The following is a 17,047-nucleotide window of genomic DNA, read 5'->3' as shown; positions in this document are numbered from 1 at the left end:
AGCTACACAGAAGTGTTACACTGGGAAGAATTTTTTCTTGCTTTTTGGAGTGGCACTTCATTGATTTCAAGTCACTACTACAAGATTTGTACAGTATTACTTCAAGAACCGGATTGCTCTTGAACTCTGTGTACAATGCCATCAAAGGCAATAGTAAAATAAAAAAAGTTAACTATAGTAAAATAATCATCCTGTAAGCTGGGAAACACAGGTCTAGCTAGCCTCATCTCTATGATGAATGGTTAAATAATCACATAGAAACGGGAGTGAAACACAAATGAAGACAGGATTGTATTTTTACTCTCTGAGCTTGGTCAATATTGGTACACCTTGGATTTGGTCAATACAAAAATATTAGTAATTACAGCTAAGAGAGAATTTACGTAAATCACTACCTTCCAACTAGCGAGGTACTCAACATTAGTGGCAATTTCTACAACACAGAGCTTAAAAATCAAATTCTGCTAAGCTTTATAAGTTGACCTCTGAGCTTGTAATGCTCAGGCAGGAAACAGAATGGTAATGAAGACTCCAGAGAAGGCAACGACACTAAACTGTGCTTCAGAAAAGGTTGCGAATAACTGCCGTAACTTAGCAATAGCCTTTGGTGGTCAGAAATGACGTGGTGGTACATCAAAGAGGAGTACCATGCTTCTCTGACACCTATTTTCGGCTTTTGTACTATGTTCAGGGGATTTTTCAAACACTTTGCATGGGGATTCAACATCAAACAAAAGGCAAAATAAGACACTTTAAAAAAAATCTTCCTGACAGTGAAAATTACAGACTGACGACGAGCATTTTGCCAAAGAATTTTCAAGATGGTAGTGAAGTATAGGACAGGAATTAAAAAAAAAAATGAACCACCAGCCCAGCCAACAAACTCAAAATCCCTTTCAAACTTGGTTGTATTCACCTAAGACTTTATACACACTGGAAGCTAAACACTACATAAAGTAGAAAAAAACCCTGCTCGCTTCTTATCTCAACTGTGCTAAGATAGGTCATTTCTCAATCTATTTACAAAGTTGACCAATTTATATTGGGTGTCCCAAACCTTCCAACAATGACATGATTACAGTAATGTCAGAAGAAGTATGAATGTTTAGGAAAACTTTGTATTTTAGAAAATAATGCATTTTCGGACCTAGCAGTTAAGAAACAAGAATGACTGTTCACTGATACCAATTATACTCATGCTAAAACAAATCTCCTAATGCCCTTTCTATAAAATATAGCAAAACTTCATTGAAAATGGTAATAGATCATCACAGATATATTATTCTTCTCTGAAATTAGCTAATACTTTTACAATAATCATAGTATTGAAGTGGATTTAGTAATGAACTAACATGCTCTGAATTGCAGGTCTTTAAGCAAGGAACTCTATCAGTATACTGCCTTACCTCTTATCCTCGAGAATACCAAATCTTTTATTATCTGAAGAATTAGCACTCCAAGTATGATGAGAGAAGTCAGATGATACACTCTCCAAGGGGTCAGTGCAACAAACCTAGAATGTCAAGAAGAAATGAATGCTGAATACTTCTAAACTTATTGGAAGCATATGTAAACTGGCAGCTGCTATTAGTACTGAAAATAAATAAATAAAAAAAAATAGACCGGTATTACGTTAATTGAATTTAGTTTCTTCCCACAACCTTTTCACAGGAAGCAAACATTGAGAGCTCCAAGCATGACATAGTCTCATTTAAAGATACAATCGTTAAACATACATTGAGTTTGTAGTAGATTTTTGTCCGTACATTTATTTAAGCAGAGGAAGTATAGAAAACAAAATGTTTTAATTATTGCATAGGAAACATTACTTTTTAAATTAATTACGGTTTTATTAACATAAATTGTCTTGGCACAACACATACAAAAAAGGTTAAACATTTTCTTGTGTTTCCTATAGGGTCTATGTTCACACCAGATTTTTATACAAATCATTCTTTCAAACGCAAAGATGAGGTAAAACTGTATCATTCATGGCAAACTTGTCTTCATAATGAGCTTTTGTGAATTTTGTTTTTCATTACATAAATTTTTAGAACATGTCCAAGTCAAACAGACCTAGACTCAGAATGTATGATTTATAATCTCATGCACTGCTGACTCTGCTATCCAGGTGTGTTTGGAGATTAGTTCTTCTATCTGTTTTACTGACAAATATCTTAACTCACAAAAAAGGACATGAAGTATAAAAGAATTAAAATTCAATTAAATAAAAAAAAAAGCTGAAGTATTTTAATAGCTTGTTTCAAGCACTTTAAATCAGACATCTGAATACAGATAATGAGCACATTAGTATCTTTTTCAAGGTAAAAGCAAACCCAAGTAACTTAAAAAAAAACCCCAACACTTGAGGATAGCCAAAACCAGTAAGAAGCCAAGGCAGTGGATCAAAGGAGAATATCAACAGAAACAAAATCATACAAAGCTGGGAGGTTTCCAAGAAACCTCTTGGATTTGAAAACAGGGCAACTGGCCACCCAACTAGTTGCTGCTGCAGAGTTTTTCTGCAAGAAAGAGGGGGAAGGCAAGTGAAACCGAGTAGCAAGCATGGCCACTGGAGGAAGCCAAGAGACACCCTTTGAGCACACTTGGATTTTTAAAAAGAAAATTGACTTGCAGGTGTTTCTAACAAGCTCAGGACACACGGCAGTTTTGGAAAACTGCTCCAGTATTCCTTGCAAACCTCAAAAAAACAGGATTGCATCAAAGAAAATGTCCGTGACACTAATTTTCGCATTTAACACAAACTCATAATGCTCGATCACCCTGAGCAGACCAGGATATGATTTCCAATATGAACAGATAAGCTCACGCTGAAAGTTTTTTCTGAATATGAAGGGTTTCTACATCTGTGCAGAGTTTGAATTGTAAGACTATTCTATTAAAAAAAAGTATGAAATCAGTACCTCTGTATAATTTCAACCAGCTCAAGAAAACCAATAAAGATGTATAGAGAAAAATGATTACAAGGTAAGCTATTTCAAAGCTGCCCAAGCATAGCTCATTAAATCAAAATTCCTAACAGCTTTGCATCATGTTGTACCACTATTTTTCTTGGTAATAATCTTCAACATGAAAAATTCTTGATTCTGTTTAAGGATTAAGTTCAACTGCACTGAAGACTTTGTTTAGCCTACTTATTTAACTTATTGATAATGGGGGGTGGGAGGAGAGATGTAACACTGTATAGAAAAATCAAATGAGGAATTTTTCATAAAACTTCTAGGTATTAGAAGTTTATAACAAATGCAGACCTTTAAGTTATGTGGGCTTAATACCATGCCTATTCTATGGGTTCTTTGTGGTGCTTGTGCATTAATATTTTATAGAATCAAACAGTACGCCCTGATTTAGCGATTATCATTGGCCAGTCCTCAATGGTTTCAGAGAAACACATCGATGCTGAAATTTATATATGTGTGCGTGCATGCCGGTGCATACAAACACACACATTTTACTAGGTCTTAAAAGTAAGACCAGATGTTTACTAAAAAGCTTTAGACTATCTTTCAAAGAATATACAGAACATGTTTGACCTACTTTATGCTGACAACTAAACCATACTCCGAGTTTCACTGCAATCACAGCTGTCACCTGCTGTTAAAAACAATTGCACTTATGCAGACGAGGATTAGCAAACAAGGATTAACAAGGTAGCATCCTCTCTGAAAGATGCTTCCAAGTTATGGCATTCTACCTTCTTGATACTGCAGTCCTCCTGCTCCGTAGCTTTTGGGGAAAAAAACTGTAATTTAGTTGGAACAGCTAATGTAGTCGCCAAACAAGGGCTCTTCACTTGTTTGGAGAGCTTTGACTTGTTCTGACTGGACTTCCCATGCCTTAACATTATTAGCTGTCACGCTCCTTCCTCCCTTATTTAGACGGTGCTGTTTGCAAGAAAGTCCATCTCTTACAAATTCATTCACAGCTGGTGTGTGTCAGCCCTCAGGTGCTCCAACAATACAGATCAGAAAAACTGTCTGTGAGCCATACGTCAGAGATCTATGTCCTCGAAGACCTTACTGGTCAAAAGTTGATAAGGTGCCCTTGTAGTTTTTTTGGCATATGTCTATCATAAGCTTCTCCAAAGGTTAGTCCAACGTGCCGGGATCTGAAAACCACTTACTATGCTAACAGTGTCAGGATTCAAAATTCTTATAGGAATTATCAACATGATGCATAGCAACCAAACAAAAAGTTTCAGTGGTATTTTTGCTTATTATTAGGAATTGGGGCTTTTTTTCCCCTTCTTTTTTAAGGAAAAGAACAGAGTTTACTTAAGCATTTCTAACACACCCGCATATCTGACAAAACTGAAAGCCTCCAGAATGACATCATCATACACTGCACAAAAATATTTCTGTTTAGTAGAAGAATCAATAGCTATACTTACTGAACAAACTTTTATGCTCTCTTTTTAAGCAATAACAAAACAGACTGAAGTTCAAATTGTTTGATTTCTTCTACATGCGGTGTGGAAGTAAAAACCATTACTAGAGACATAAACAAGTTTTGTCCCCCTGTGAAATTCTACACTATTTTGAGAGGTATGTTTTGCATTTTGGTTTTTCTTTTGTTTTTTTCAGAAAGAAAAGGTTAAAACAACGTATAGAATTATGCCTTTTACATAATGATTTCAGCAGTTAACAGGGCAGCTTGGATGACAAGAGGGCAAGAAACTCTGCTGTAGACATTGTAGGACTGCACAAAAACGGTCATGAGGTGCCACAGGACTCTAGGTATCCCCAGCACACGAGAGGCATTCACTCAGACACAGCTCCAGAGGTAGGATACGGCCATCTGGTTTGGGGGCTGATGCCAACAGTGGTCTCACCCGTGAAAGATGTCCTCCGCTTAAACGTGTAGAGCGGTCAAGTGAAAGAGGTAATGGGAGGCAGTAAGCAGTTGGCAGACCACTACGGAGTACGATCTCCAAAAACTTCATTACGTAAGAACCTGAGCAACTTGGTCTAACTGGACCTCATTTGAGCAGGTCAAACTAGCTGACCCCCTGTTGTCCTTCCAAACTGCATGCTTCCACATAGGAAGAATGTAAGTTTGATGGAACCAAGCCTGCTACTGAACTCCACGGTGGGAGATTGAGAAACCATGATTATAAAATGAAATAGGAGAGATATCAGCTATTGACTGTTAGGACAATTAAGCAGTGGCTGCCCACAGAGGTTGTGGAATTTCCATCCCTGAAGGCTGTCAAGACAAAACCTGACAATCTGTTCGGAATTAAGTACTGATCTTTTCAGAGCTGGAGGTTGGACTAGAGACCTCCTGAGGCCCCTACCAACCTGAACGATATTTTCATTCTGTGACTAATTTAGTCTATTAAAAGTGGCTGGCAAATCCTTTTCTGTAAAATGCTGAACTTAGAACTTTAAGGCATAACAGTTTCTATTTCTTGGCCTGGTTGTACCGCAGCTGGACTGAAATGATCCTAAACTGCACTATTAAGAGTCAAAACTTGACAATTTCCACAACTACAAGTCAAAATTCAACTGTATAATGGTAAACTCTTTCTATTGCAATTTTAAAATAATACATATATAAAATACTACATACAAATGTGAGATTTTCTGAAAAAAAAAAAGAGTACACGATTCTGAAACTCCACTGAGAGCTACCCTACCTGCTCTTCAGCATTTCAGTCACCTTCACTTCTTCCTACCTACAATGACAGACTACAAACTCATTTTCTTAAATCCCATAATGCAACTTTTCTTAGCAAGTCACACTTCTTTATTTTTAGTGTCACCAAATAAATATGCATTGCCACTAATCTGTACTACCTCTTCAGAAGTTGCTAAATTCAAACATAACCTTTTCAGTATTTTGGCAACTTCCATATTTTGCTAAAATGTTAAGTTCAAGAACTGTGCTCCGACTAAAAATAAAAAAAGAATATCCTTTTGACAAGCTTCCCATAACCATGAAGGTCAGATGGAAAGAAAAGATGGGACAACAAATGCAGCTGAAATCCCAATGGCAGAAGCAAGACTGTACATAGTAGAAGAGCAACATATTAAAACTAATGATTACACCTAATATGGTTAGAGAGCTCCTTTACTTGCTCCTGGAGGTGATATTATCTAATATCACATCACCTGAAGATAGAAAAGTACCCTAAGGTACCTTGTCCTTCTTGTATTTTCTCCAACCTTTATTACAGTATGGGATGGCCATATGTCAATAGTGGCAAGATGTGTTAACTAACACAACAAATCCACTGGATCTGTTATACCAAGAAGTAGCCACCTCCCAGCGCAGAGCTCCTGGGCCAATTAGCTGCACAAACCTGATCGTACAGAGTCATTCAAGTGGCACAAGCCAGCTAAGAAATTTCAGAGGCAAACATTGTCATACAATATTGCAGTCTGTAAACATAAAGAACTCTTATAGGGCATGACAAAAGCCATTTTTAACTGTACTTGTGAGATACAGGGAAGGGATGGACCTACTAAATTGCTTGAAAAGTTAAATAAATCAACTTGATGATACAAGCCTCATTTCAGCTGTGAAGGTATTTGTTTACAACACATTCTAGAATTATGAATGACTTGTACTTTGTAAACACAAACCATAAGAAAATATTTCATCAAGAATTAAATGATTTAGGTTATAAGCAGCCAGAGCTAGTTATTTCTGGAAAGCCTTAGCAGGTACACTTTTAGTAACCATCTATCCTTGGATGAATTAGAGATAATCACACAAATAAATGAAAGCTGTGAATAACACAGACGTGAACACGGAGCTTTGTTTCACCGTCAGCTAGTACAACACATTTATTGGCTGCATGAGTGATTTGCAGACTTCAGTTCAGTGCTCAACAAACACGTATTTACATTTTAAAACCAAAGCCTGAACTCTTCAGTCTTTTTGTGGAGTTCTAAATAGCACAGGTATATACTTGTTTCCTCATTAAACGCTAAGGTGAAAATCCACTAACACCTTCCAGCCATAGTTTTGCATAGAACTGGTCTTCTGTAAGACACAGGTAAGCAAGCACAGGCTATGACATGAAACAGGTAAGAGAATGGCTCTCACCTGTGCAGATCAAATATTTCTAGTGCATTTTGAGAATGCTCAACTGCCAACAATGGATATTCTGGCTTTTTTATCTGCTAATTTTAAAGGTATGTCTACTCCTGCTCTTACAGGGGACTGCCCAGCACTGTTTCAGACAGGCATCCACAGTGATGGCATGTAGAGAAGGAAAAGATGTGGTCCTGACAGTTTCCTGGTGGTAACTCTTTCCTACCTGGAGCTGAATGTAGACCATTCTTCCGTGCTTACTGCTGGAGTGATCAGCACCAGGCTGGTTGCAACAAATTCTGATGCGTATCTCAAGCAAGAGGTCTGGGGAAGGGGAGGAGGGTTAGTTTTCTTCTAAATACAGCATGAAGTGCACTTCCTGAAGAATGTCGCTGAAATACACTGCAAAGGCAGTACCAGAAAGCTCGTGCTCTTACTGATCACTGGCTCAATCATTTTGTTTGCCCTCTTGTGAATCAAGAAGCAATAATATATATTAAATTCAATTATATTTTGTTTAAAGGTGATTTAACACTTTGGCTCTCCTAATTGAAAAAACATGCCAAAGCAGGTTTGCAAAACCTGCTTTCTACATCTATTAAACATGTGAATTTACAACTTCTATGTGAATTGCTCTTAAATGTAAATGATTTTCATATCAAGCTTCTGTAAATATCAAAATGCAGTATCTATAAATATTAAAACCCAAATGCTCAAAAGTATTCAACGCATTTGAAATCCAAAACTCAACAATCCAGTATTTTTCCTGTGGTTCCTTTAGTACATCTTGGTCTGAGCCAAAGTATTTAGATACTTGTTCAAGAATTACAGTGCAAAAATCCTTTCCCCATTCCTGCACAAGAAGTGTAGATACTCACTTAAGGCAGAACAAGTTATGCACGCTTTTTTGGTAGCTTCTATTTATAGAATAGAATTTGGTAGAATCTTGTTATATTGATATGATATTTAACTGTCAGTCTGCATGTCTGAAAGATACACAAAAACCTGTGGCACCACACATTCCCTGTTGCAGAGAGGGGAACATATTACATGTAATAAAATACATTTGCATATGTGCTGTCAAAAATTTTAGAATGAACAAAGATTTTATAAATTTTGTCTAAAAAAAACCCCTCCTCACCCCTACAAAAAGCATAAATTGTTGAATAAAATAATTTCAAAAACAATTACTCTACGTTTTATGTTAATCCAGATTTAAAATATGTACACCACCACTCTGGGTGCCTGGCAGCTTGAACTCAAATAGCTGTATATCTGTTTAGCTGAAAACACATGAAATACTGTAATAGAATGCTTCTTAAAATATGTACGTTAAAAAAAGTTTTACATTACCTTTAATTTAATGGAGAAAAGTGTAAGCTTCTGTACAGACATAAATTAGGAAGAAACACCTTTTTCACTAAAAGTTTTTTCTAAGTAAGAATGCCACCCAAGAACTTAAGAAATCTACAATTTTTAATAAAACATTTCAACCAGAATAGAATGAAGAACTGGAAAGCAGTTGATTTGTGACTTATGTGCCAACTAGCAATGAGTCTTCCATGGGATAGTGCTCAGAAGACTATAAATTCTACCATTAAGTACATAAAAATAAAAAAATAGAAGAGGCATGATTCTTATTCTAAAACTTGCAGCATTTTCTTTATTTCTTTCTTTGTTAAGACAAAGACAACTCAGTCGTCAACCTTTTATTCAAGAAGCTTATTTGTAGAGTTTTATTCAAAAGATGAGGATCATATTTGTTCATCCAGAAAGCAGAGATCAAATCAAACCTGGACAGCTGTTCTTTAGAAAACCTTCTAGAACTTATTAGGAACAAAGATTGTGGAGTAATAAATAACTCTCTTGTCATAAGAAACAGAATCCCACAGACTTAAACTACTAGTACTTTGACAGCCACCTGTAGAAGTGGTAGTTCTCTCGGAGGTCTGTGCACAGGTTGCAGGGCAAAAGGCACAAACTGCTGGACACTTCTAACTAAAGTTAGTAACACATAGGATAGGAGTTCAAATTGTATATTGTCTCTACCCTGATTACACGAAACGACATTTCAAACTTCTTCTAAATAAGTCTAAATAAAAATGAAAATAGTACAATTCTCTAAGCAAAAATATTAGAAGAATCTTTAAAATGCTTTGCATTTAAGCACCAAAAAGAAATTTGCTTATAAGCTGGTAAATTTGGAAGCATATTGGTGGTCTGGGAAACAGGATCAAGTCAATAATAAAATGTCGCATTGCAAAATTAACTCACACTGTTTGCAAGGAAACCTCTTGGGGAATGCAGCAGTTAGAATCACATTTCAACATCTGTGGCTTGTGGATCAGCTTTACTGCAACCTATTGCATTCAGATAGGCATATAAAATAAAAAATTGAGAAGGAGGAAGTTTAAATGACCTAAGCTACATACCTTCTGAATCTACCATGACATCAAGTGCTACTGTTACATCGGTGAAAACAAGGGATGATATTTCCATGGAAGTTAAAATTATTTTGAATTAAACACGGAACGTCAAATAACCTGGCTTCCTTTTTTTTTTTGCAGAAACATGCCCAGATGACCTTAATTAACCTGTACTCTGGCAAAGTACAGAAGAAATCCTAATCCCATTTTCTCATACAGTAGTAGCAGTTTGATGATAAACAATCCACCCCTACCATGCTGCCCTAAATCTCCTTTTCTTTAATGCTCTCATTAGTCCTGTAACATCTACCATGGAGCATAGCATATCCCCCCTAAAACCTCCATTGTTCTCAAAATTCTACTTACTATTTGAAAGGTCTCATTATTTTGAGTTAATACATGAAGAAATTATCATTTCTCTCTTAAGACAACAGCTTTAGACACAGCATTTCTAAGTTTTAGCAAGACAGAATAAACCCAAGCCATGCTGCAATTCGTCTATTCTCCTTTGTTCGGGATTTCCATCTTCCGCAAAGTCCTCATCCTGGATTTGGTCCTAAATTGTTCAGTAATGCTTGCTTTCCCTCAGTTCCTCAATTATCCCATTTGATTTCTTTTCTGATTGATCCTGTTTTCATCTTACTGGTTGAAAAATGCTGTAAACTGTCCAGGTTTTTATGTAACACTGTCTGGCTCTTAAACAATGTCAATTTTCATTCCTGTAAACCAACCTCTTGGCCAAAACTATGCACACTGTCACTAAAAAGCTGTTGAGATAATGGCTTTAAATTTTTTTGCTAGCTAAATTAAATTAATTTAACTTTCTGTTCCACGCTTCTACCTCCAAAGTCTTCAAAAGTTTTAAGAATTTGTATTGGAAAAGTGAACACAAGCTTAAAACTGCCTGAGTGAAAACAAATAGACCCTAAAATTATACCGCAACTTGTGTTGCCATCAGAATTTTAGCTTTACTTGAGAAAGCATATTTTGGAATATCACCGTCTACGAAAAAAACCGAAACAAAACACCAAACCACAAACATTTTTTTTAAGCTTGCAGAACAAACAGCAATTTACTGTACTATAGCTGGGTATATTAAATAATCACAACACCAGTAAGTTACAAAATCTTGGTAAAAGGCAGCAAATTAAGTTAAGACTATCAGACTAGAAGAAACATAAACTAGCAACCATGTAAGAAACGCATTCACATGGATGCACAGTGAATCTCAAAACTGCCCATGCCAGAATTTTTTTCTTCTCTTTTCTGGTAATGAATGTATTATAATTATAAAAGAAATACGTCAATATATAACCTAATCTACTATCCTTATTTAAGGGATGAGAGAGAGAAACTCTTATTAGGGTTTGAGGCAGGATTACAGTCTGTATTAAATTATTCACTTGTGTGTTATCCTAATACTTTGGATTTGGGGAAAGTAATCCCAAAATTACTAAAAAGGTAGCTCTAAGATTTCCTGTAACAAAGAGAGCTGAAGACTAAAATTTCCCAAATTCAAAACCACATTTACTATCTGGTTGCTGTAAGAAGAAAAACATTTTGTCACAGAAACATACAGATGTGTTCTCTTGACTCGGGAGATATTACAAATTTAATATAGTGATCTGAAAGCCAACATACTACAAACTGGCCTTAAAATGTCAATACCCCTTCTCACTCCAACTCACTTAATTTTTCTGCATTTTTCTTTATGTTTTGATTTCACAGATTTCTTTTATTCCAATTCTCACTTAATTTAGTTTGGTAATCTCCCTCCTGTCCACCGCCACTGATGAATTTCCCGCATATACTCTAAATGAAAGAAAGTATTTTGAACCAAGTATTTTCTTCCCAAGGATTTAAATTTGGGCAGAACCAATTCCTTCTGTATTATTTTTGCTCAGTATGCTCTCAGATTTGAGTGTGGTTGTGGGAAAGCATATGTCTGAGAGGAAAAAAAAAAAGGATTCTGAAACAGCTGAATTACTGTGTACCTGAATTAAAGCAACAGGGAGTAAACTACTTATATACTGCAACTTGCAATTTCAATAACTGGACAGAGTTGTTTAATTGAAATTAAAACCTCAATTTAGATAGCCAATACAATCTATACAGAGTCTCTGTAAATTTCTTACTAATGACATCTCTGGTAGCACGCTGGTAATGAGGACTGGTTTGGATGGATAAAAGCCACATGATCCTTGTACAAGTGCTAAGGGAGTGATCCTTAAAGAAGAGACCACACACACTGCTGGAGGAAAGCAACCACAAACCTCACAAGCCCAAGGCAGTACTGAAAAACACTGATCACCACACCAGCCTTCTAGGAATAACAACATCACTAGCATAAGACCACCACCTAACACAGACAAGACCAAGAAGAAAGTAACATTTTGTAAGCAGTGGACTTCCTAATGTTCAGGATGCCAAGCTCACTAAGACGTCCTGTCTGACTGAGCCGTTCCCCAAGGACTACATTTCCAGTGGTACCCACGGTCCATGTTGATAACAGGCAGAAATTTAGTGTCCCCTATCTCAAACACTTTAAATGGAAAGTAATGATATAGCTGTACCAATGCATATATAGAGTTATGAACAGCTATACAAATCTAGGCACGGCATGTCTACTAGGTCAGTTTCTTTCTTGTAAAAAAGAATAAAAATCCAGATACAAGCATACACTGTGTATGCACACTGCTCTCTAACTGTGCAGAAACCTTGCTTTATAGGAAAGCTGTCCATCAAGATGTAGTAGTGGCAGCATTCACAGTTTGTGTGCAAACACCTGAAAGAAATGCTTAGCCCAGTACTATTTTCTTATGTCGAAAGCATAAATTAATGAACGAAAAGTACTTTGAGATCTCTCCATAGTAAGCACTATCATTGCCAAGCAGAGATTTCAAGTAAGAAACACTTTAATAACAAATCTTAAAGTGAATTGGATACTTAAAAAACAAAACAAAACAAACACTTCAATAACAAATCTTAAAGCAAATTGGATACTTAAAACAAAACACACCAAACCTCTAAACTCTGAATGTGTTTTTGTTGCTAACATGTAAATAGCAGTTAGAGTTTATATCTGGAATAACCTTCCTACCGCAGTCTTTATGTGATGCAATGCACACAGCCAGTTCAGATATAAGAAATAGTGTTTCCTCTCTTGATGAATTAATTCTCCCATACAACGAAAATATTCTTCAGTTGTGAGACCAAACAAACGAAAAAATCTGAGTATGGATGGTGACAGAAGACACTATTTTTAATGGTAAACTTGGGCAGCATGCCTGTCTAAATCAAGGAATGATACTTGTATTTTACACAGTCAGTCAGTTAAGTTGTTCATCTAGTACATTAACATCATGTAACATTGTTAACAACAGACCTGCAGTAACATACAAATTTGTATATCAGAAAGCATATAAAAATCCTCAAAGAAAAATTTGGATTTGAGCTAGCAATGAGAACAGCAAACAGGGCAACGCAATAAATTCCTTCCACATGGAGACAGAAACAGAGAAAACATCTATTACATCTTAAGTCTTCCTACTGCCTCTCTTCCCGAGAAACTCTATGGAAATCAGTCATTTGGGCAACTGGTGAATAGATGCAACTGGTGCATCTAAGGACGACCTTGCAGACATTAATGTATTATGATTGAAACGTGTAACTGCAAATACAAAACTTGTATTTGAAACACATATCCGCAGACTACCAAAGACAAGTAACAGCACAGAATTACTAAAAATAAACTTGTGTCCCTGGCCTCATAGAAATATTGAGGATGACAGATTGGGAGAACAAAAATGAAAAGCAGCCGCTATCCCCTCTACCCCCTACACACACACAAAGTAATAATTAGGCTAGAATACTAGCTTAAAATCTAGGGTTGACTGTTAATATTTGTCTAAGATTAAACCCAAGACTGAAAGTTATCAGTCAGCAGCCTAACACTTAGAATACCTGGACTAAGCTTCTGGCACCAGCAGAGTGTTTCTCTGCTCGTGGGCAAATCACTCACTTTTTCAGTACTACGCGTGTAAAATAGGAAAAAAATACTTATTCTCCTCATGTGGTATTTTGACATTGGTTTGTAAACTATCTACAGCAGAAAAGTAGAATCCATATCACATTTCAGATGATTAGGTGCTAAATAATATATATTTAACCCTTGTTCATTTTAAACATTTTCAGTTGGGGTCATTTGGGGCAGGGGGCTTTAAGCTGCTTATGGTGAATAAATAATGGAAGTGGTAAGTGCTAAATGCTTTTTCAAAAACCAGATTCCTTTTTAACTGCCAGCCTTGTTTCATTAATTTTTGAGAAAATTTTATGAAAAGTTAGTTCACTAAATATGCCAGTACATATAAAATCTAAATTGTATTATAATTAATATTTGATACATTTATTCAAAATATTAAAGCATATCGCATCAGCTTTTGCAGGGTCTGAACTTTAGTGCAGCCTTTATGTTAGAAATCCAAGGAAACTGAGAAATGGTACAGTACTGCCTACTCGAAGAAGGTCCTGAAGTCACGATCAAGAACTAGTTGCTTTAAGCCTTGCTAAAGAGTCCATGATGATTTGTTAGCAACATTCAAAATATGAAGGAAAACAGAATGAAATTAAATCAGTAAATTTCTTGTACCTACAAGAACATTATTTCAGTAGTAAACATCGAAAATGCATTTATATACAATATCATGGTCGAAAGATTCTTAATGGGAAAAAGGTTACAACCAACTATAAAAAAAAGCCAAAAACAACACCCAAAGGATTTTGCGGCATCAGAGAAACAGTTGACCCCCAGCAGCTCCTACTGCAACAGTTTACACATGAAGTGGTTTGAATGGCATACATGCAAGAACTAAACTAACTGTGAGGGAAAACACAGTCCTGCCAAAATTAAGGCATGGGAGGAGGGAACTATCACTACTTTTCCAACATTTAGAAAACGGTAAAATTAAACTTCACCTCCCTCTTCCACCAACATTATTGCTGATACAGTGAGAGAAGCCTCCCATCCAGCAATAGAGACTTCTCAACTTTGAGAAACACCGAGATTAGAGGCCCTGCACACTGGGAGTGAAACTACCTCTGCATAGGGATAGGGATACTTGCAGGCACACTACGAAGAAAGATGAGGCAAGTGAAACAGTAACTGGGAAATGTTTCTTCAACCTAGGCTCCGGCCAGCACAAAGCCCTGTTAGGAGAGACTTCCCAGGCAGCAGGGGCGAACTCTCATTCCCAGTCCTGAAGCAGCAGTGACTGGCTGAGCCATCACAAACCAGGCTGACCAGTTGGATCTCAAATGAGAAAAGGGGAAGCAGCAAACATGCTGTGCTGCAAACACTCAGGATGTCAACACCAAAGCAGGGAAATGTGAAACTGGATTTAAATGTTTGCTTCATTTTCAGAGTGTCAGATTTCATAGGTTTGCTAAAAAGACCTTTCCTGATGTTCTTCAGTCTAACAAACCACAGAAGTTCACTGGCCATCATATCTGCTCCTACATATTTCCTAGTTTGTCTCCACCTCTCAAATCTCCCTGGCGCTAGGATAGCGAGCTTCCTGCTGAGGTACAATACCACCAAAGTAAAAGCAATCCTTGCCCTGACTTTTGCCACTCTTGACTCATCCTGACAGTAAGAAAGCAGACTGAACTCTAAATTTTCATAAAATAACTTCAAATAGAGGTCATCAAACCAGTCGCCAGTAAGACTACCAAAGGAGATTTCCTATAGGCATTAGGTAATGCACGTGCTATATACCTTGCTTATGAACAAAGTCGGACAAAAGAACAGCAAACAGGTTGCCCAGCAGCTACTATTCCTTGAGACACAGCAATGTAATGTTAGACGCTGTCCCTGAAAATTTTATCAGGGCCGTGTCGCAAAGAAACATTACGACTCTTCCAAATCGCTGAAAAGAACAGATGATCTCTGAGGTATGCAGAACATGAGAGCAAAACCATGTAACCTTCTCAATGAAAGGATTTACCATGGATACCTAAGAGCAAGATGGATAATAAAAGTCAACCTAAATTAGACATCACACATCCTGCTCCTGGGATTAAAGAGGATAAAATGATTTTGAAAATATTTGCACAGAGAGATTTTCTCATGCAACACAAAGCTTCAGAAAGTTCTCTTTCCACGACTTGGATCTCACGTTTAAAAATCACGCTGTTAGGGTTATAGAGAACTAAGTGGAGTTTGCAATTAATGCACCTCTTTGCTTGTTTGCCTCTCATTCACTTAAGAGGAAAGGAGGCAGTTCTCGCCACAGGAAAGGAAACACAATTCAGTCTTAGAGTCTCAACAGTATTATTAGACAGAGCCCCAATTCATAAATTGCACTACATGACCGAGCAGGCATGCAGCAACATTTTGGATCAGAAAATGAAAAGACGTAGGCATCGCCAAAAGCTAAGATCAGGGGAAAGTCCTGAAGAAGTTTCACATCGGAAGACGAGTTTTTTCCTACAGAAATAAACAGAAGAGTTGTTACAAACACAAAAGTGAGCGCCTCCGTAGGCTAATTTCTGGGGTTTATTCAACGAAACTGTATCCGACCAGAAAAAGCTTAGTCAAAAGAGCGGAGTGGTGCACTGCAGTAACGTTCCCGCTGTCCCCACTCCACAAAGCCTCCACTAACTAGGCCACCCGTTTGGAAAAGCACGCACGGCCCAAACGAACCCCGAACTCACGGGCCACGGCGGCAGCAGCGCGGCACGAACGACGAGCGACGGGCTCAAGGCCCAATTTCACGAGGTTTCAACACTCTGCACGGAAACGCAGGCCTCATCGCTCACCTCGGCTGCGAGAAACCCAACTTCTCAGCCGGGCGTGGGGCAGCCGCCCGGGTCAGCTTCGACCTGAGGCTCCTGGATGCAAGAGGGGGGCGAGGGGGTGCAGAAAGCGGACACGGAGGGTGACAGAACCCGGTGAGGCGGACGCTCGCAACCTCAGGGCCCTGCCCTCCCCACAGCGGCTGCCGGGGGCAGGGGAGGAGAAATGCCGGACCTTCCCCGTGGAAGGGCAGGGGGAGCGGGTCGGCCCCCCTCAAAGGGCGGCCAGGGCGCCGGTCGGGGTCGGGGGGAGCAGGGCAAACGCTCCTCCCGGGGGGACGGAGTGAGGGGAGGAGGGGGTGTGGGGGGGGGTCGGCGGCCCGGGCAGGGGCTCTCCTCCCCCGGGGAGGCGGCCCCGGCCCCGGCCCGGCTCGCTCACCAGAAGAGCAGGTTGGCGCAGACGAAGCCGCCCAGGCTGCGGAGGGGCCGCTCCCAGCTCAGCGCCGCCGCGATGCAGCAGCCCACCGCCAGCCCCGTCTCCCCCAGCAGCGCCGCCGCCCCGGCCCCGCCTGACACCTCCGCCGGCTCCGCATCCCCCGCCGTGCCCCGCTCCTCGAGGGCCTCCGGGCGCTGCCGCCCGCCGCCACGCTCCCCGCCCGCCTCCTCCGCCTCCGGCTCCAGGTCGCGGGGCTGGAGGGGCGCCGCGCTCGCCATGGCTCGGTGGCGGCCGCCGGGCTGCCGCGGGGCCGGGCCGGGCCGGGCTGGGC

At 39.0% G+C, this 17,047-nt stretch overlaps 1 protein-coding gene across 1 annotated transcript in view; it reads right to left on the bottom strand.

Annotated features, from left to right (window-relative positions):
- Positions 1-17,047, bottom strand: part of RETREG1 (reticulophagy regulator 1) — a 69,623-nt gene extending 52,576 nt beyond the window's left edge. Inside the window, exons 1-2 of the mRNA XM_052781306.1 lie at positions 16,720-17,047; positions 1,407-1,513 (exon numbers count right to left, since the gene is read on the bottom strand). Coding sequence (XP_052637266.1) covers positions 1,407-1,513; positions 16,720-16,994 — 382 coding nt within the window. The 5' untranslated portion in view covers positions 16,995-17,047. The remainder of the gene's footprint in view (positions 1-1,406; positions 1,514-16,719) is intronic.

The sequence above is a fragment of the Harpia harpyja genome, chromosome 1, assembly GCF_026419915.1.
Source record: "Harpia harpyja isolate bHarHar1 chromosome 1, bHarHar1 primary haplotype, whole genome shotgun sequence".
NCBI lineage: Eukaryota > Metazoa > Chordata > Aves > Accipitriformes > Accipitridae > Harpia > Harpia harpyja.
Note: the sequence above shows the minus strand (reverse complement) of the source record. Positions and strands in the feature narration are given on the sequence as shown.